Raw genomic sequence first — 16,775 nt, forward strand, 5'->3', positions numbered from 1 at the left:
TTTGGCCAGGCATACGCTATTAGTTAGTTTTATTTTAAAAATGTAATCAGACTTTTTTTCGTGCCAGTTTCTGAGTAATTCATCAAACACCAAGAATATACAACGACGAAGCGTATAACAAATGAACGGGTCCCAAATTATATTTTAAATTTCCTCGTTCTACTTTTGTCTCGAGATCTGGGTGATTACTAATTTGAAAAGAAGAAAATATTAACTGATTAAAATGGTAATGCCCGTTTCTCGGCAGAGCACAGCCAGTTGCAGTTAGACCGGTGCACAATTATCATGCAATTTCTTTTCAAACGGTCGGCATTCAGCTGTAATTTGGCCGTATACTGCGAGTTCATTATCCACGGTACTATTTCGCATTAGCGAGCTGAAGCGCACCCTTGTCCCGTCATAAATTTTACAACTCTACCGGAATAACGTAAACTCACAACCCCCTTCTATCGAAGTGCATTATAAATACAACGTAAATTGGTATCCATTATCCTTTTGTTGTCGGAGGATGCGCTTCGCGAATTCCCTATCTTCGGTTACCAGCACTGGCAACTTAATCTTCTTTCTAGTATCGCGATTCCGTTCGAAAGAGCTCCGTTTAATGGAGCTTTATTCGATTCGAAAGAAAGTATCGATGCACTGACGAATGCATGTAAATTCTTTTTGTTTTAAATCTCGATTCAAAATTATTACAGTTCCAGAAATTCAAGTTTGAAAATATATGGGTTCGTGTATAATAATGTTCATTAAAAGAAGCGTTAAAAGAAGTATCCACACGTTGAACAACACACGACATTCATGTAGATTATAAAGCCTCTTTTATGTCTTTTGACATGGGCATACAATGTTTGTGCAGACAGAATAGTGAATTAGAGACATACAGCAAACAAATATATTCATTATAACATATTTACACATAAAAACGTAAATGTAACTAAAAGTAGACATACCATATGTGTGCCTTAAGCCATGAACAAACTCGTTTAAAAAAAATAAAAAATAGTATAAGTTACTTTGGTCTCCATTATGAAATAATAATTCAGAGTTTCTGTTGACCAACAGCTTACATTTTTAAATTAGTGCCCTCAACTACAAATGGCAGTGTACTTGCATCTTTCTTATCGTTAAGAGTCATCAGCGTTAAGGGCTTCTGAATGAATCTACTCTTAACTCAAGGCCTCCAGTAATTTATGAACGCAAACAAGACTTCGACCAAAAATAAGTCGCAAACTTGGAATAAAATTCATTTTCTGAGAGATCGATTTTATAGATTTTTCCGGCACACATCCCCTTCATTAAGTTTCGATTGTACAGGTCTCGGTATAGACCACTGTTATTGTTCGTTATTTATTTATGGATACGAATAAGGTCGTGAGATACAAACTTCTATAGCAAACTTCCTTGTAATACTTTCTTACTCGATTGAAGTAGAACCGCTCGCGAAGACAATACACTTCGACTTTTTGATTATTCAGGCTACGACTGTTTTTCCACTGCAGAAAACGCATCTGACAGAATAAAACACACAAACTTTATCTTTTATTAAAATAATAAACAATCTCGACGATCAATTATTTCGTGCAATCGACACGAATCATGCATGAGGGGGGAAAAAATTAATAACTTCGTTGCTCCATGGAGATGAACAAACATCACATCGAAACGTACATAAAAATTTAATGATCGCCGATATCTAAGATATTCAGCTCGAAGAAAACACAAAACTGTTTTTATTCGTAAAGTGAAAAACAATGTTCACAGATAGATGATATCGTGCAAATCGAAAGAAAATTGAAGGACGTTCCGTACCGCATGCAGGCTACGTTCCACGTGCAATGCGGGTGTAAAAGAAATGTTCACCTTCCAGTTCTTCGTACTTGGAGGCAGAGCTGGCAGCGTACGCGGCTCCTGACGCGAAGTTTTTGAGGGAGTTGAAAAATCCGCTCATTCTCCAATTAGGAACGCCACTCTTTCTTCTTCATCGTCACTTTCACCTCTCCTGCCTCTTGTTGTACTGCGTGCAGCCGTCTTTCAACCGTTTTCGTGATTCATCATCCGTCGCCGTTGCGTTCATTTTCTCGAAATCGTGCTCGACCGTGGCGCGTTGCGAAGCTTCTTTCGTGCGAGGCGCATTTTTATCGCGTGTCTGAAATCCCGATCGCTGCGTTGATCGACGGAACGTAAATCGCGAATGTTCGCCTAAAAAATGAGAACGTTACGTGGACGCACGTTCTGGCAACACGAAAAACGTCCCTGTCCCGTTGACCACATCGTTCCCAAAGGCAATGATCGGAAGTAAACTTTCATTACATTAAATTTTGATGATTGAACTTCTCATCAAGGCTTCTTTATACCTTCATTCATTCATTTTCAATAGCATTGTTTATTCTGACATAGGGATTATAACTTTCTTTTTAAGGAAAGTTCAGAATATAAGTCCATTTAGTTTTCCATTTGAACTTAATTCAATGAGGCCATTAGTTCGGATCTCAGACAACTTTTTCAAAGAGTGGAGAACGTTTAATTATGTCGGAAGAAAATTCATCAAAGTTTCGTAGAGAAGCTTATTAACAGCACCAAAGAGGAAACGTTACAATTAATACCAAAAAATTGTTTCTCATAAGTGGTCTGAACACAATATTACAAAAGAAAAAATCCAGTGTTATACACTAGCCCGTTTGATAGATAAATTCTTCTGAAGTGTGTTAAAAATATTTGCATACACGTGAGGTACAAAATTGCTCGACCATACACCGATAAAACGTATAATTATTAAAAACTGGTTCTTTGTTGAATATAAAAGTAATTTACTCGGACATAATGAAGTTCCCTTTCAAATGTCAGAATAAAATTTTACGGTGATGTATAAAATGCATTGTTCCTAGCAATTAAGGGTAAAACGCGGAATATTTTGAAGAGTACTCATAACCAGAACCGTAACATTAAATTTAAATTAATTAAAATTTAAATATAGTGATTAATTTTAATTACTATATTACCAATACGTTACAAATACTGTGCAGTCTGTTTGAATGTTTAGAGGGTTGCACAGAAACTGTTCCAAATTTAAATGTTTGCATCCCCAAGTATTTCCATCTTGCAAGACGGATGATATCTGGCTCGAGAAATAGTTCGAAAATGATTCGTTAACTCTATCTTCGCTCCAGTCGTGCACGCCTCTAGCACCAACGATCGCATTGTTGCGATGCCGAGTAATTTGTAACAGATGCTCCGTCTCGGAGGCGACAATGATGGTATTAAATTGTTCACGGCGCAATGGACCGGCTCCTTTTGAAGTATTAATTTCTCAAGCACGAGGCGCGCACTTACGATATTAAAGAGCTCGTTCCAGGCTTTTAGCAACAAACGATACTATCCGTGCTGCACTTTTTCTTAACCGTGTCTGTGCAGACGTACCACCTGTTACGAGGCACGTAATGTGGAGGTGGTGCAGCGTACGCGGTCGATTTCGTTAAGAAATCCGCGCTCGCGACAGCGAAATTAATCGATCGGTTATCGGCGGCTCAATTGAAAACGTGTGACGCACGAAGCGTAACGCATACATAGCAAAACTCTCGACCGCCGAGCAGAAAATTTGCAAACAAATTTATTCAAACTAAACACACATTTGCATTAAATTTGAAATCGATCGGCTGAAAAACGAATTTAAATTTTTTCAGAAATCGTTCGCAAAGTCAACCCTTAGCTACAGTCGCAAAGATTTGAAAATAGAACACCTCGACGTTCGTTCAAAATTATTTCGTACTATTCCACAAACCGATGCACGGAACGAAACTGTTAATTTTGTCTGTTGCTGTACAGCCGTGATTAAAAGTTAAAAAATGTTTTGTTGAAAGGGGGATGCGATGGGTGATAGAACGTCGGTTAACGAGGATACTAAAAGCGCAGATCGTGATTAAGAAATATATAGTCGAAATGCTTGCATATGGTTGCTAGCCTCTCCACAGTGGCGAGCACGGATACACAACACGGTTAACGCACACACTCTCAAACTCGTATCGCATCGTTAACTCGAAAGAAACCATTAATGCCAGCTGAGTCAGCACCGAACGTTTTGATTTATCTAATCCTATTCGCGGGGAGCATTGATTTCTCAAGTCCTGGCCTAGGTATATCTCGGTGCAGAGTACTCCGCTGCAAAATAGAACGTCCCGAGCGGAAAGAGGACTAAGGCCCGAGTCTCGTCGAGCTTTTTATCGAAGCTTTGCACAGAGTTTACATCCCTCGCGCTAGAACGGGAAATTCATTCGACGAAACGTCGATGTTCCCTGAATCGGGGCCGAGGAGGCTATCAAAACACATCCCCTACGGACGACGTCTTACCATTTTCAATGTCGTGAAACCGTAGCGGACGCCGTGTCCAGAGGAAACCCGCACTTTGGACTACGCATCTGCCGTCATCTCGGCTTGCACACGGTTCTCGAAGACACGCCAGAAGCACATCCCCGGGGTGCAGTCCCTGCGACGGCGACGCGTACACGGTTCACACGTTCGTCTCCATGCACACGTACACAGAGACGTGGACGCGAGTCGATCGAACCACCGAGAAAAAGACTGACCCTCGAGCGCTCTTTTTCGCGTATCTCGCCAGCTGTCGGAGGGTCGCGATGCAAGACGACCCTTCCTCGAGAGGAGGCACGTCGAGTCAGCTGAACGACCACTGTACACCGACGGACGTAGAGACGTGGTGCGCGCGTGCGTCCACCGTGACAATAACGTCGGACAGTGGCGCGTATGGGAGGGGTAGTTGTCTCGGGGAACCCTGCAATAGGCACTGAAGCCGTTCCACGAACCGTCGCCTTCGGCGACCTTAGCGATCCGTACGTTCACGGCATGGCGCCTGCGCGAACGCCCACGCCGCGCACCACCCCACTGAGAGGAATTTGTATCCGTGGGGTGATCGTGTGCGCCGTCTTCGCGGTGTCCGACAGGAACACCGCGGCTGCTCCGCAGGGGTGGCTCAGATCCAGTTGTTACCTTTTTTACACGCGACCGCGGCTCTCGTTCCTTCCTGGTGCAATTTGCATTGTACCGCAGACATCGAGGGGGGACGCTTTTTTGTCAACGGGTGTCTGGGCGAAACCGGTGCTTTCCACCCCTTGGCTTTTACGCCCTCTCAAGGTGAACGAACTTTCGGCTGCTGGACTGTTTTCAAAATCTTTCCTTGTTATTGAATTCTGCATCTTCTACGTTTCGATCTCACATTTCTGGGAAACGAGATCTATTCGAATGGGGGTCTTAATTTGTTTAATAAAACGTGGAGCGTTACTGTAGAACCACTCTTACTTTTAAGTGTTTCGAAGTTTTGAATAGGAAAGTTTAAATCAATGGAAATATTATTATATATGTACGGAGTCATGAATGTAATCTCATTTATTTAAATTACAATTTATTTTCGCTAGTTTTTTTTTTAACGGTAGCTTTTACTTTTGTAGGGGGCATAGATACGTTCGTACCACGTACGCAAGAGATTTTATCGTGCCGTCATCGCGGTGCAGCAGTCGATTTTAATCCGCGTTCACAACAAAGCCGCGTACTATGGATCGATGAACTTATCGACTCGGTCCCTTTATGGGTCAGTCGGAAATGTCGTCAGAGTCAGTAGCAACACGGCAGAGACTAAGGCCATCAGATACATTCGCGGATATAGCGTGTATCCGCGCACCCTTCCCATCGAACGCGAACCCCAAACAATTCGAATCGCCCAAGAAATAATAACGTATCGGTGTCTGTTCATTTTTTATTCGTTATCCGGACAAGAATTTTACCCGTTTCTGGGCTCTTTGCATTATTCGTTCGAGCAACGAATTATTTAACCGTGGAAAGACTTATGGGCTCTCGACTCTAGATAACTTGTGACATGATCTACGTTCAGTGAGCATTAATCATCTTACTAGCTAGGAAATTATTATGCCACGAGTATACGAAGGTCGCACGATACGTAAATAGTCAACCCTGAAAAGAATGTTCACTTCGGTCAAGATCGTGACCCTAACTATGCAAATTCTCACATTGGATATTTTTCGTATATCTCAGACGCCTGAAGTTTCGCGCGTTTGTTGGAAGTTCGAGACATTTTATCTTCTTTGGCATTAAAGCTTCTAACAAATACAATTGCTCAGTGATACTGCCAATCCGTGGTAGAATGGAATTGGAGCTTTCAGCTGTTCTCTGTATTCAAACGTTCGGTTCTATTAACTATACATGGCTATTTCTACCTTGCTACAGCTGTTTCCATGCTTTGCATGTTCGTACGCTTGCAGTGTCTAGTTATTGTTACGTTGGTATAAGTCTGTAATTTCTGTAGAATTCTCGAGAGCTCGAAAAACGATAGTTATCCATTTGTGCTCTGATTCAAGCGTGTTTCGATCAGTTATTGAGATAGTAGAAAGTTACACATAGTTAGTCTTGATTTTTAAACGCTCACGAGTATTCGATAAATGGTATCTACAGATAGGATTCGACGAGAGCAGAAATAACTTATCAGATGCTTGTTCGTAACTATCAGTAGAATTCTGTTTCTGTAAGCAATCGAATTCTATTATAATAGAGGCTGGAAAATTAATCTTTCGTTTTACATTTCGTGGGCGTCCCCAGAAATTATTCGTCAATACATCAAAAGTCGTTCGAGGGTAAAATGGTTGAAGACAATAGAACGAAAGGAATGATGAATACGTAACTATTTTCTGAAAATAAATACAAGCGAACGCGAGAAGGACGATATGGTTTAATTTTCTTCCGATTAGAACCAACGATAAACGTCACTGGGACGTTATCGTTCGCGTGGTGGCGGAAATAATTAAGAATTCTGATAAGAGATCGACGATACGTTTCGCTGTTATCGATGATGGCGATTAGAGGAACGACGAGAATAAAAATCCCGCGTTGTCGACGTTTTTCCATCTTGCAGGATTCGATCTCAAAGAATGGAAATCCAGTTGAATATTGATTAACGACGAGGATGGGCTATTCGTTTGTGGATAGAATTACCTTTTTCGCTGTCAACAGAGTCAAATTGCATATCTGCGATAGAGCAGAGAAACGCGACCCTCTTTGCCAGGATGCGCGCGAATCCGATCCAATTCGTTTCAATTTAATCTAGGAGGAAATTCGTGTGATCGCTTATTTTCAGATTCCGAGCGCAGCTGACGGCCAGGGTGTTCGCATTTCAATGGACAATGATCAGCACGACTATTTCCTATGAGAATGACACCGTGAATACAGACTACCTCCAGTTCGAAACTCTTATCCTCCAATATTCTATTTTCGCGCACGTCATATGCTTGTAGCGCCGAACTCATATATTCCTTTATCGGAATATAAGTCTCACTTGTCTTGATTTTCTCTTAGATTTATTTGCATTATCCTATCTCTGCTAGACTTGTTTATCAGCGAGTTTTTCTAACGTTTTCTCGTAATTTTCAGTCTGTCACGTCCATTCGATGGGCCATTCATGTTCATTTGTTTCTTGTTGGAGCAGGTATTTGGTCATTAAAGAAAATAGAGGCAACTTTATTGGAAGAGAACATTCGAGAACATTTTGTTTCCTTATAGTGTTTCCTTAATTTTTATTTATTATTCGATATTGTCGTTCAGATAAAAATGTTTGCAATTGTAATTAAATTATCTACGGCTGTCAATTTTAGATCTTACAGTCCCAAAAGAGTCCGATTATAAATCCTGTCGGTTAGCTCGTAACAATAACAAATAATATACTAGTTTTTCCTTTGAGAAGAAAGCAAGGGACGTCTTCATTCATCGTTTGCGTCCCTATAAAATTTTATAATAGTATAAATCAAGATTTTGCGACCACGGCGATATCTATAAATATACCGCATTGACGAGCTACGAGATATTTTGACGCCCACGAGCTAGAGACAGGCGACGAACAGTAACGTGCGAAGTATATAGCTACTTTTCTCTTTTTATAAATTTATTTATACTCGCAGCTTTCATTCATGCTTCTACTCTATTCTTGTTTCTCTCGTCTGTAAGCTAGAAGCAGAAACGTGTAAGTTTATAAAAGTCAGACGACACCTTCTCAATAAATTTATATATTCTTTATTACATTTTAAAACTACTGACATTTTACGTAATCACGACAGTTTATGTTTTATTCCTGAATAAAAAATACAGATTTTAGATTCATTCGTTGGTCAAAGAGTCATTCGAGAAAATGTCTAACAAACAAACTGTACTCGTTAGAATATTCGTTTTGAAAGTGACGGACAAAGTGCACACTTACGCAGCCACGTATCCATTCTAAATGTAGATCATAAATAAATAAGTATGCGAGTGCGAACGTTGTGTACGAGTATTCTATTCATATCTGGCACGTACTGAAATATTAAGTAACCGATGTTACGCAAACCAGGGGACTCGACGATAATCGATGTAATCATCAACGCATAATCCGCTCAGATGTATTCAGCAGATACGCTCATTTCGCGAGACCGTGTTTTTGTCGCCCTTGTAAGCACATCGGAGTAATGGCCCGGAAACAGTTACTTAATATTTTGAACGCTCCAGCGAACTATTGAAGCACTACGCCGGGGAGCTGAGTTTAGAAACGTTTGAAAAATTGCGCGGGGTCGATAAGTTTCTGGTGTTAAAGATGAAAAATTACCCGGAAAATATCCCTTTCGCTTCGAGCGAACGAACGTCTCGAAAAGACCAGCGTAAAGAAAATGAAACGCACGAGGGGGGGGAAAAAATCCATCGACCGACGAACGATTTATAGACATTTTAACCTTTTTAACTTGGTTCGAAATACGCCACAAATTCAGTCGCCGAACAATAAGAAACAGTGACGTCCTCCATTCCTATCTATTGGCAATCGCTGTTTCGTTTTGCTTTTAATAAGTCACTTAAAATTGTCGCGTTTGGATTTAAACATAGATTGTAACGCCAATTAAAATAACGAAGGGAGGTTATATTACACTTTTAGATTGGTTAATGGTTTTATTATGAAGGTGACGCAGAAATAACTGCGCATTTCAAATACTTTGCTTGTTGGTTATTTTTAAACCGCTTATCGATACAAGGCATATTAATTCGTTGTTGGAAAACTCTTTTTGCGCTAATTAAAAAAATATGCTATGCATTTCTTTGCACTTGCATTGTTCGTTTCGAATCGAAGTTAGTCTTTTAGAGTCTTTGATCTATCGGATTATCACCTATTTTGAGCCGGAGATGATTCATCAGCGATGACTGTATCAAACGCGAATGCGAGTAGCTTCTTGCATCCAAAGAGGCCTGGTCTTGCAGAGGAATGCAATCGTAAAAAGAGAAAATCGTAGCTCGTCATGCTTGAGACTACGTTTCGTTGTAGTTATTTAGTAAATTAAAATTTTGAAATGCACATTATTTTGGGGGTTCTGTCTTTTGTTTTAAACGAGTGAACAAAGTTAGCCTAGAATAAATAAATTTTGAAATACTCATTTCATTTTTCAAGAAGTATTCACGATTTATAACGAACAATGTAACGTGATACAAGGCAACTGGCAAATAGTAGAGTAATTTTCGAAGACGTAAAGTAACAAACTTGGAAGTATTGCGCGCCGTTGGTACACGTCATTCTCTCGTTGCACGCGATGCGTCGAGTTCATCGCGCTAAGTGCAGCAGACCCCCCGTTCGTCCTGAAGTTGACGAAGACCGAGGAAAGTTCCGCATTTCCGTTTCGCAGGCGCGACGTCATTAAAACTTTATCAATGACGGCATGTCTAGGCGGTCCTGGACGCGCGTATCGCAACGCATGCGTGTTCCGCTCGGTACGCGCGCGGCAAAGTCTAATTATTGATCAGCGCGTTCCGGCACGTGAAAAGGGGGGCCTTCTTTTTGTTTTCCGGAAGTGTCGATGACGACACACACGTTCCGTGTGTTTGTTATGCCGATACCGTGCTAAAAGTATCGATAACGCGTTTCCCGAAGTGGCCATTTTCAAGTGCCGCCAGCAATCCGATGCTCTTACCCCATTGGCTTAAATATTCCCGACAGATCGCGCACCAGCGTGAAATTTCGCCCACGTAATCTTTAAATCTTAAAACCGAAGGGGTGGATAAGCCTCAGGCATTTTTAACCATTACGAACGAGACGGTCTGACGCACACCGGGCCATTCTACTTCTTAACTCTAAGCGTCTACGTCAGTTTCTATATCTCGTTCCAGCAGGTCTATGTTTAATTAAGGGGAATTTTTCTATGATGAGAACGATACGATAGGAAGTATAGCAGGAAAAACGATTATTTTATCGAGCAGGGTAAACTTATTTTTCATGGCGAATATGGATTCCAAATATTAGGAGAAATGTAACCCTTACACGTTGCCATGAATTTCTTTGCCCAAACTGTCCCGACATCGGACCAAGTGAAACGAAATATGTCTAGACAGTATAGACATAAGACCGCAAAAGGTTAAGCTTCGCGAAAGAAACATCTCGCGTGCAGTGCACCGTTCCATTTCGCACATTGACGAGACGGAGTCTCGCCTTTTTAAGCATTCCCATTTGCTGGTGTTGATTTCAAGCGATTTCTAAAGCAAAGGATTATCAAAATATTTTAGCAAAAGGGGTTTACAGAAACGCGAATAACTCTGCTGTTTCAAAAGAATTTTACTTTCTAAAACTTGGTGAATAAAGTTGAAACTTCCGTTCGTATCCTCTGGAAAAATCTAAACATTTTATTTAGCGATTACCTATGAAAAAAATGTACAGCCTTTATCTATTTTTAGACGCTTCGTAGTGGTGTTCCCCTTAATCCGATTATCGAGAGATACTCCAGCCTGAACATGGAAAATCAAGAGCTCATTTGGAATTTTATAACATGATTCTGAAGTAAATGTACAAAATATTGTATCAATGCGTTTGCACCGAGAAATGATTAATCTATACGAGAATTATAGTTTAAATGTTGGCTTAAATTTTTGCAATTGTCCTATTGCGTGGCACAGGTTCGTTTCGGTATTTATGGTGAGGCAAACTACTGTTTCAACTGTTCCATATTTATAAATGCAAAACAGTGATAAGATAAATAATAAGTTACCAGCCGTAACGGAGGAGTGGCATAAATCGCGTCGTTGTTTTTAATGTCAGACAGGATGAAGATAGACTTTTGTGTAACGACGGTTTTATTGTCCGAAACGAAACGCGAAGCTTCAACGAGCAAGTCCACGCGAACGGTTCTGTTTTCGTATTATACTAAGGCTTATTGTTTATTCAGCGACGCCATTGTAGCGGCTAGAACGCTACTGTTTGTTAACCGCTTTTTTCCAGCACTGCTAATCTTAACTACTCGTGGAAATGTCAAGAGCAAATCGCTTAATGACACGACTTAATAGCTTCTACTTAAACGAAAGTAACGAGCCACTCTGATACTATAGTATGCCCTAAAGTCGCGTGACGATGATGCAAATGTAATCGACGTGAAAATTATTTCGGGGACACAGCCAATTTAATATTTGCAGTGCTCTTAATTGTTTCGTAATCGTCGGAATTATTGTAAAAAGTATTCGTTTAATCTTAAAGTAGAATAAATCACGAAAATAATACGCAAACCCATCTACCCCGTACAGATTAAATTAAAGTGATAAAAATTTCATTTCGCCACTTTTTCTTCTAATGAATGTGTCCTTGTGAAAACCATAAAGGAGCTTCTATGTGCTTAGTGGTTAATGGCAGCATCCTCTTTAATTTTTTACAATTTAAATGTGAACATTGTAGAGTAACTCGTTGCACGTTGCGAACGTTCGTATTTACGCCAGCTGCTTGTGCTATTTACCTTCCTGACGAATATGAATTGAAGGCTTCTCTTAAAATAGCACGTCTTGCACGAGAATTAATTGCTTTCGAACGACCTATGTTCTTCTTTTGTCTGTGCATTTCCGGGTTTCTAGATCAATTGCGAATAAATTGACAATTTTTATGGATATTATAGGACACTTCTGATACGTTTAAATTTCTCTCGCGTTTTCTTTTTTTTTTTAGATTCAACCGAATTCTGAAAGAATGCAGTCACTCTGCGACGGTTGTTTAAGCTGCAAATCAAACTTCCAATGTACTTCCTGGTTTGTAAAGTCCTGGATAATCCTTTAAAGCTAATACCTTGAGTGGAGAAAGTTATAATTGCATTGTATATACAAGGTAATTCTACTAACTGGGTCATGCTATAACTTTGTTCCGAGGGAAGATCGAAAAAAAATTATAAAGGAAAATTTTACATAGTCTCCTGTCTTTCTTGCGGGATTTTCTAGGAAAGAAAATATATTTGCTCCCTTTCGTTTCAGTAGATAAATCGTATCCGTAGGATACAAGTAATTCTTAAATTATACTCACTTCGTTTCGGGCTGTGAGCTTGCAGGTGAGCCGTAATAATGTCGTATTGTTTTTCACGTTTGATGCTGAGATAATCCTTTCGGCGCAGTTGTCTGATGAGTATACCACCGATATGATTAATATGGTCGTTCAAGTTCTTCACTAAAACTGCGAGTTCGGTCGTGCCTGGAATATTGAAAACGTTTCACAAATTAATTCATCTTCAAAAGAAAGTTTCTAGCGGTATTTCCCCCTTCGAGCCAAACATTTTTGTCTAACGAGTGAACTGTTCGTGTGGTCTCTGCTTGGAATTCTCGAGAATGTCGAAAGCTTGGAGGATGTCTGCGCTCGATGGAAAGCGCGACGTCGACGAAACGCAGCGTGCGAAATCTAAAATGTAACGAGCACGCACGATGGTCGAGATTGCAGGAGGTATTTTGAAATTGAGGAGGGCGCGTTTATTTCAGTCTGGGTTAGGGCGAGACAAGGCGAGACACCGTCGAGGGGCCTTTGAATTGGAGCCGCAATCTTGATAACGGCCCGAAAGGGCTCTCCCTGTGTACACACTCGTCGAAGATTGCAGTTTTCCAACTCTTTTCGCGGTTACTTATGCCCCCTGCGTTCCTCGATACCGCTGGAACGGAAACCGCCGAGACCAGAGCTATTTTCTTTGATCATTCTGATCACGAGCTCAGATGTTCTTAATCGCGGGTCGCGGAAGCCCGCGTGAGCTCTCCTTAACCGAGTTAACCGCGTTAACTTTCGCGTTAAAATTTAAATTGCGCAAGTTCTTGAAACGCTTCGGCCATCTTCGATGCAAAATGTCGTCGAAGAAGTCTATCCGGGGCTCCGGATCGCGTTACCGGTATTTATACTTTGATCACGTCTTGGTCCTGATCGCGGAATCATCAGAGATCGACCTAACTTTTGACTTTGTTTCTCGACGTACCGGGAATGTAATGCGGGCGTCGATTTATGCGAAATAAAACGACGTTTCCTCATGGGTTTACTGAAGTCCGCGCAATCTCACCCCTGTTTTTCCCTATGCATGCTCAACGAGGCGAAACGAAGTAGCATCGTGTATAGAGATAAAAGAAGTGGTTCCCCCTTGAAAAAAAGAAGAAAAAGTAGCACTCCAAGTCAAAGAACCTTCTTGCCTCGAAGTCAACGAGGTCGCTTGTCTGTCTCGGCACTGCGACCTCTTGTCTCGTCAGCTTCTGCCGAAGTGTCTTCGCCTAATTCGGCCAGATTTCGAACTATGCGCGCATAAATCTGATACCACGAATAAACACGTTATCTGGAATAGATCGGCGTAGAAATTTACTCGGTGAATTGCTATCTTCAGCCTCGAAACATTTTAAATAGTCGTGTAGAGTCTCGAGTATTAAAAAATAGATTTATTTTAAAATAGAGTATCTCGTTTTTGAGTACAAGCGGAACGCAATAAATACGTATTAATGTATTATCATCCACGGCAGGTTCTCTGTTGAAATTGAATAATTGTGAGAGAATAAACGTGCACTTTCTCCTCATTTTGAAATTCCAACTGTTAAACGAGCGCCGTCTGTGCTTCCACAATAAACGTCCTCGAGCTAAACATATTTATCAGACGCCCACGTTCGTTCCTTCCTCTTTCCCGTGTTATGGACGTTTCTGTCTCTTATTGAATTACACTTACTTTTCCATAACAGACGTGCCTTTTGCAGATGCTGATGTTGCGGACGCGTCTTCAGGGATGAAGCTGTCGAGTCGCTTTCCGATCGTCCCCTGTCACCGTCTGGCAAACCGTAGATATCCTGCAGCAGCTGATCCACCAACGAAGAAACTGTTCCTTCTTTTCTCTCTAGCGGAATGGGTAGAGGCTGCGGATAGCTCTGAAAATAAAATTCTTATCAGTCGTATGTTACAATGAAAATGGAATATCCGGAGAAAATTATGTTCCACGAGTTTCGAACTTCTTACATCTATCCAAAAGCAACAGGGATGTTAATTACCTTGTTTTTGTAATCAAGAGTATTTCGTTCTCGCGGATAATCGATTGTGCCTTAAAGGGATAGACTAGTCTACAGCAGTATCAGTTCTAAATTAGTCAGACTTCTCAAAATTTGTTACGCAATATCAGAGTATACTTTAAGGTTAACTAACGTTAGAAATTCCAAAAGTTATGTGATCGGATCTGGAAGAAAAATTTTACCTTCGGACATCTAACTTCAGTTTCGTTCTTCGTGCTCTTGGTGCTGTTACGATCATATTCGATCTCGTGTCTCGCGTCTCCGAACGATTTCGATCTCTTTATGGATTTCTTCGTTGGTTTCACCGACACGAAACTAGCCCTTCTGATCGGTTTCTTCTTGTTCATTTCCATGAAATCGGGACCCTCCCAGGCCCTGTGTATCAGATTGCAGTTTCGTTTTCTGTACAAGGAGGGAAACTGATATCCATCGGCACAATAAAGGAGATTCCTTGTTTGCTGAGTAACATAAACGTCACCGAACACACGCTCGTTCTCCACGGCCACGCATTTCACGCGGTAACTGATTTCCGCGTACTTTTTCAACGGCATCACGTTGCAACTCATTTTCCATCGGCGTCTTTAACAGGGATCCTCGATTCGACGAACGGTCGCGCAGGTTTTTTCCAATCTTTTCACAGAACGAAACAGAGGAGCGATCGCCTGGCTCCTCGCCGCCAAAAGGTTTCGCGATTCCAAAAAATGTCTTCACATTTTCCACTTACGATTGTGCTATCTGTATTTAAACTCGACCCACACCTATCTCGGGAGTAACACTTTTCACGTTAAATTGACGCGTCAACGCGACAGGACGTTAGTTACCGGCGCTGTTGGTTGTTCCTCTCGTTTCGAGTCGCGAAGATTCGCGTCATCGAGCAACTTCAACGCGGAAACTCATTAGCAGGCTACAATGCGAAGCAACTTCGAATGCAAATTTGTTAGCGCCGGGCGTGGGTATAAATTCGACCGAATATAAATGCCTCTGTAACCGTAGGAAACGTTTCCGACGAATCGCGAGTCCTCGTGTTTCCGTAAATTCAGAAGTCCGCGCGGACAGATAAAAAAAGTGCAATGGAAATTAACATAATTAAGCAATTTTTTTCACCACATTTCCCGTCGCCGGGCTGACAGATAAATTACCGGACAATACTCCTCTGACACTTGTACACGGGACAGAGATAAAGAACGACCTTCTTCGCAATTGCAATTATCTAACATTTATCATTTTTGATAAATTCCTACTACCACTGTTATGAAAATCAAGGTTCAGGAAGTATCGACGAAACGCACGGCCGCGTTCTCGTTCCTAGCAACTTTATTCGTTCGTAATAAAATTTCTCGTTCCCTAATTATACATAAATAATGCTAACGGTCGATTGCTTCTCTACGAATTACTGTAAAGTTTGATTATTCACTGTTTATTATAACTTTTTCTCATTGTTTTAATGTTAGGCGTCGAGTTAAATTCCGACGTGGCTATACGTCTTCGGCGGTGTTGAAAAATGAGACGGTTATTGAAGCAGACGGTGCGAGCGTTGTAAATTACCAGACAATGTTTATGCGTAATACGATACTAATGTAATTATAGCAATTGCGAACGAGAAACAGAAATAAAGACCGATATTTTCTCTCCGATACGTTTTAAATACAGAATACAAATAGTAATGAATTTATTGTACGATTAGATATCACTTATTAAATGATTTTTAAATTTCACGTGTTATTTTTAAAAAATATTAAATTCTACACGTCACTAGCCACAAGATTAAATATGTTCACTTGCAGTTCACTGTTTTAAACGGTCGGAATTTTATTGTACTGTTCGTCGAGATTTAATTTCCGATTTGTAACATTTTTCATACTTTGATGGTTTGAATAGTCGTAGTTTCCTATGTTAAAAATATTTTTCCTTTTACCGTTGTATTCTACACGCGACGTTACCCTTATCAGGCGACCTGTAATACACTTGTGGTGGCCAGACCGCAACTGGAAGTGCCGGCGATGATAATCGTTTCATTAAGTCCATACCTACGTTCACGTTGTCGTCGAGTATGTTGGCAGAGGTAGTGCACAGCAAATGAAACAGCTGTTATGTATTATAACCATCACGTGTCCAGCGAAAATGCGATGAATTTCTCGCGCGACTAAGAATTCGAGAAAATATTAGCTGTCGTTTAGTAACAAAGGTATTCTAACCAGGCATAGATTAAAAGGGAGGCTGGAGAAGGCTGCAATGATAAAATTATGGCAATGGAAAAGAAATTGAAGATTAATGCAAGGTGCCTTCGTTGCTTTAAACGTCAGTTATTTTAAAGAAAAAGATTGGTGCGGAAATTCGTTTCATTTTCGTTTTAATTTTATTGGGTCACGAACGGACGACTATTTTCAAGAAACAATGCGACTTACCGGTCACGTTGCATTCCTAAACTTTTCGTA

The 16,775-nt window shown here is 40.7% G+C and overlaps 1 protein-coding gene across 7 annotated transcripts in view; it reads right to left on the minus strand.

Annotated features, from left to right (window-relative positions):
• LOC122395537 overlaps positions 1-16,332 on the minus strand; it is a 30,867-nt gene extending 14,535 nt beyond the window's left edge. For 3 of the 7 annotated variants that reach the window (XM_043393183.1, XM_043393184.1, XM_043393181.1), the window contains exons 1-3: positions 14,523-16,217; positions 14,007-14,202; positions 12,350-12,514 (exon numbers count right to left, since the gene is read on the minus strand). In XM_043393183.1, the coding sequence (XP_043249118.1) occupies positions 12,350-12,514; positions 14,007-14,202; positions 14,523-14,906 (745 nt within the window). In that variant the 5' untranslated portion in view covers positions 14,907-16,217. Of the gene's footprint in view, positions 1-1,860; positions 2,245-4,344; positions 4,634-12,349; positions 12,515-14,006; positions 14,203-14,522; positions 16,218-16,255 lie in introns of those variants that run through there. The other 4 variants (XM_043393182.1, XM_043393186.1, XM_043393187.1 and 1 more) reach the window with 4 other exon arrangements.
• Between the last annotated feature and the right edge of the window lie 443 nt (positions 16,333-16,775).

This window comes from Colletes gigas, unplaced genomic scaffold, assembly GCF_013123115.1.
Source record: "Colletes gigas isolate AHSC1104 unplaced genomic scaffold, ASM1312311v1 Colletes_gigas_Sc00006, whole genome shotgun sequence".
Lineage (NCBI taxonomy): Eukaryota > Metazoa > Arthropoda > Insecta > Hymenoptera > Colletidae > Colletes > Colletes gigas.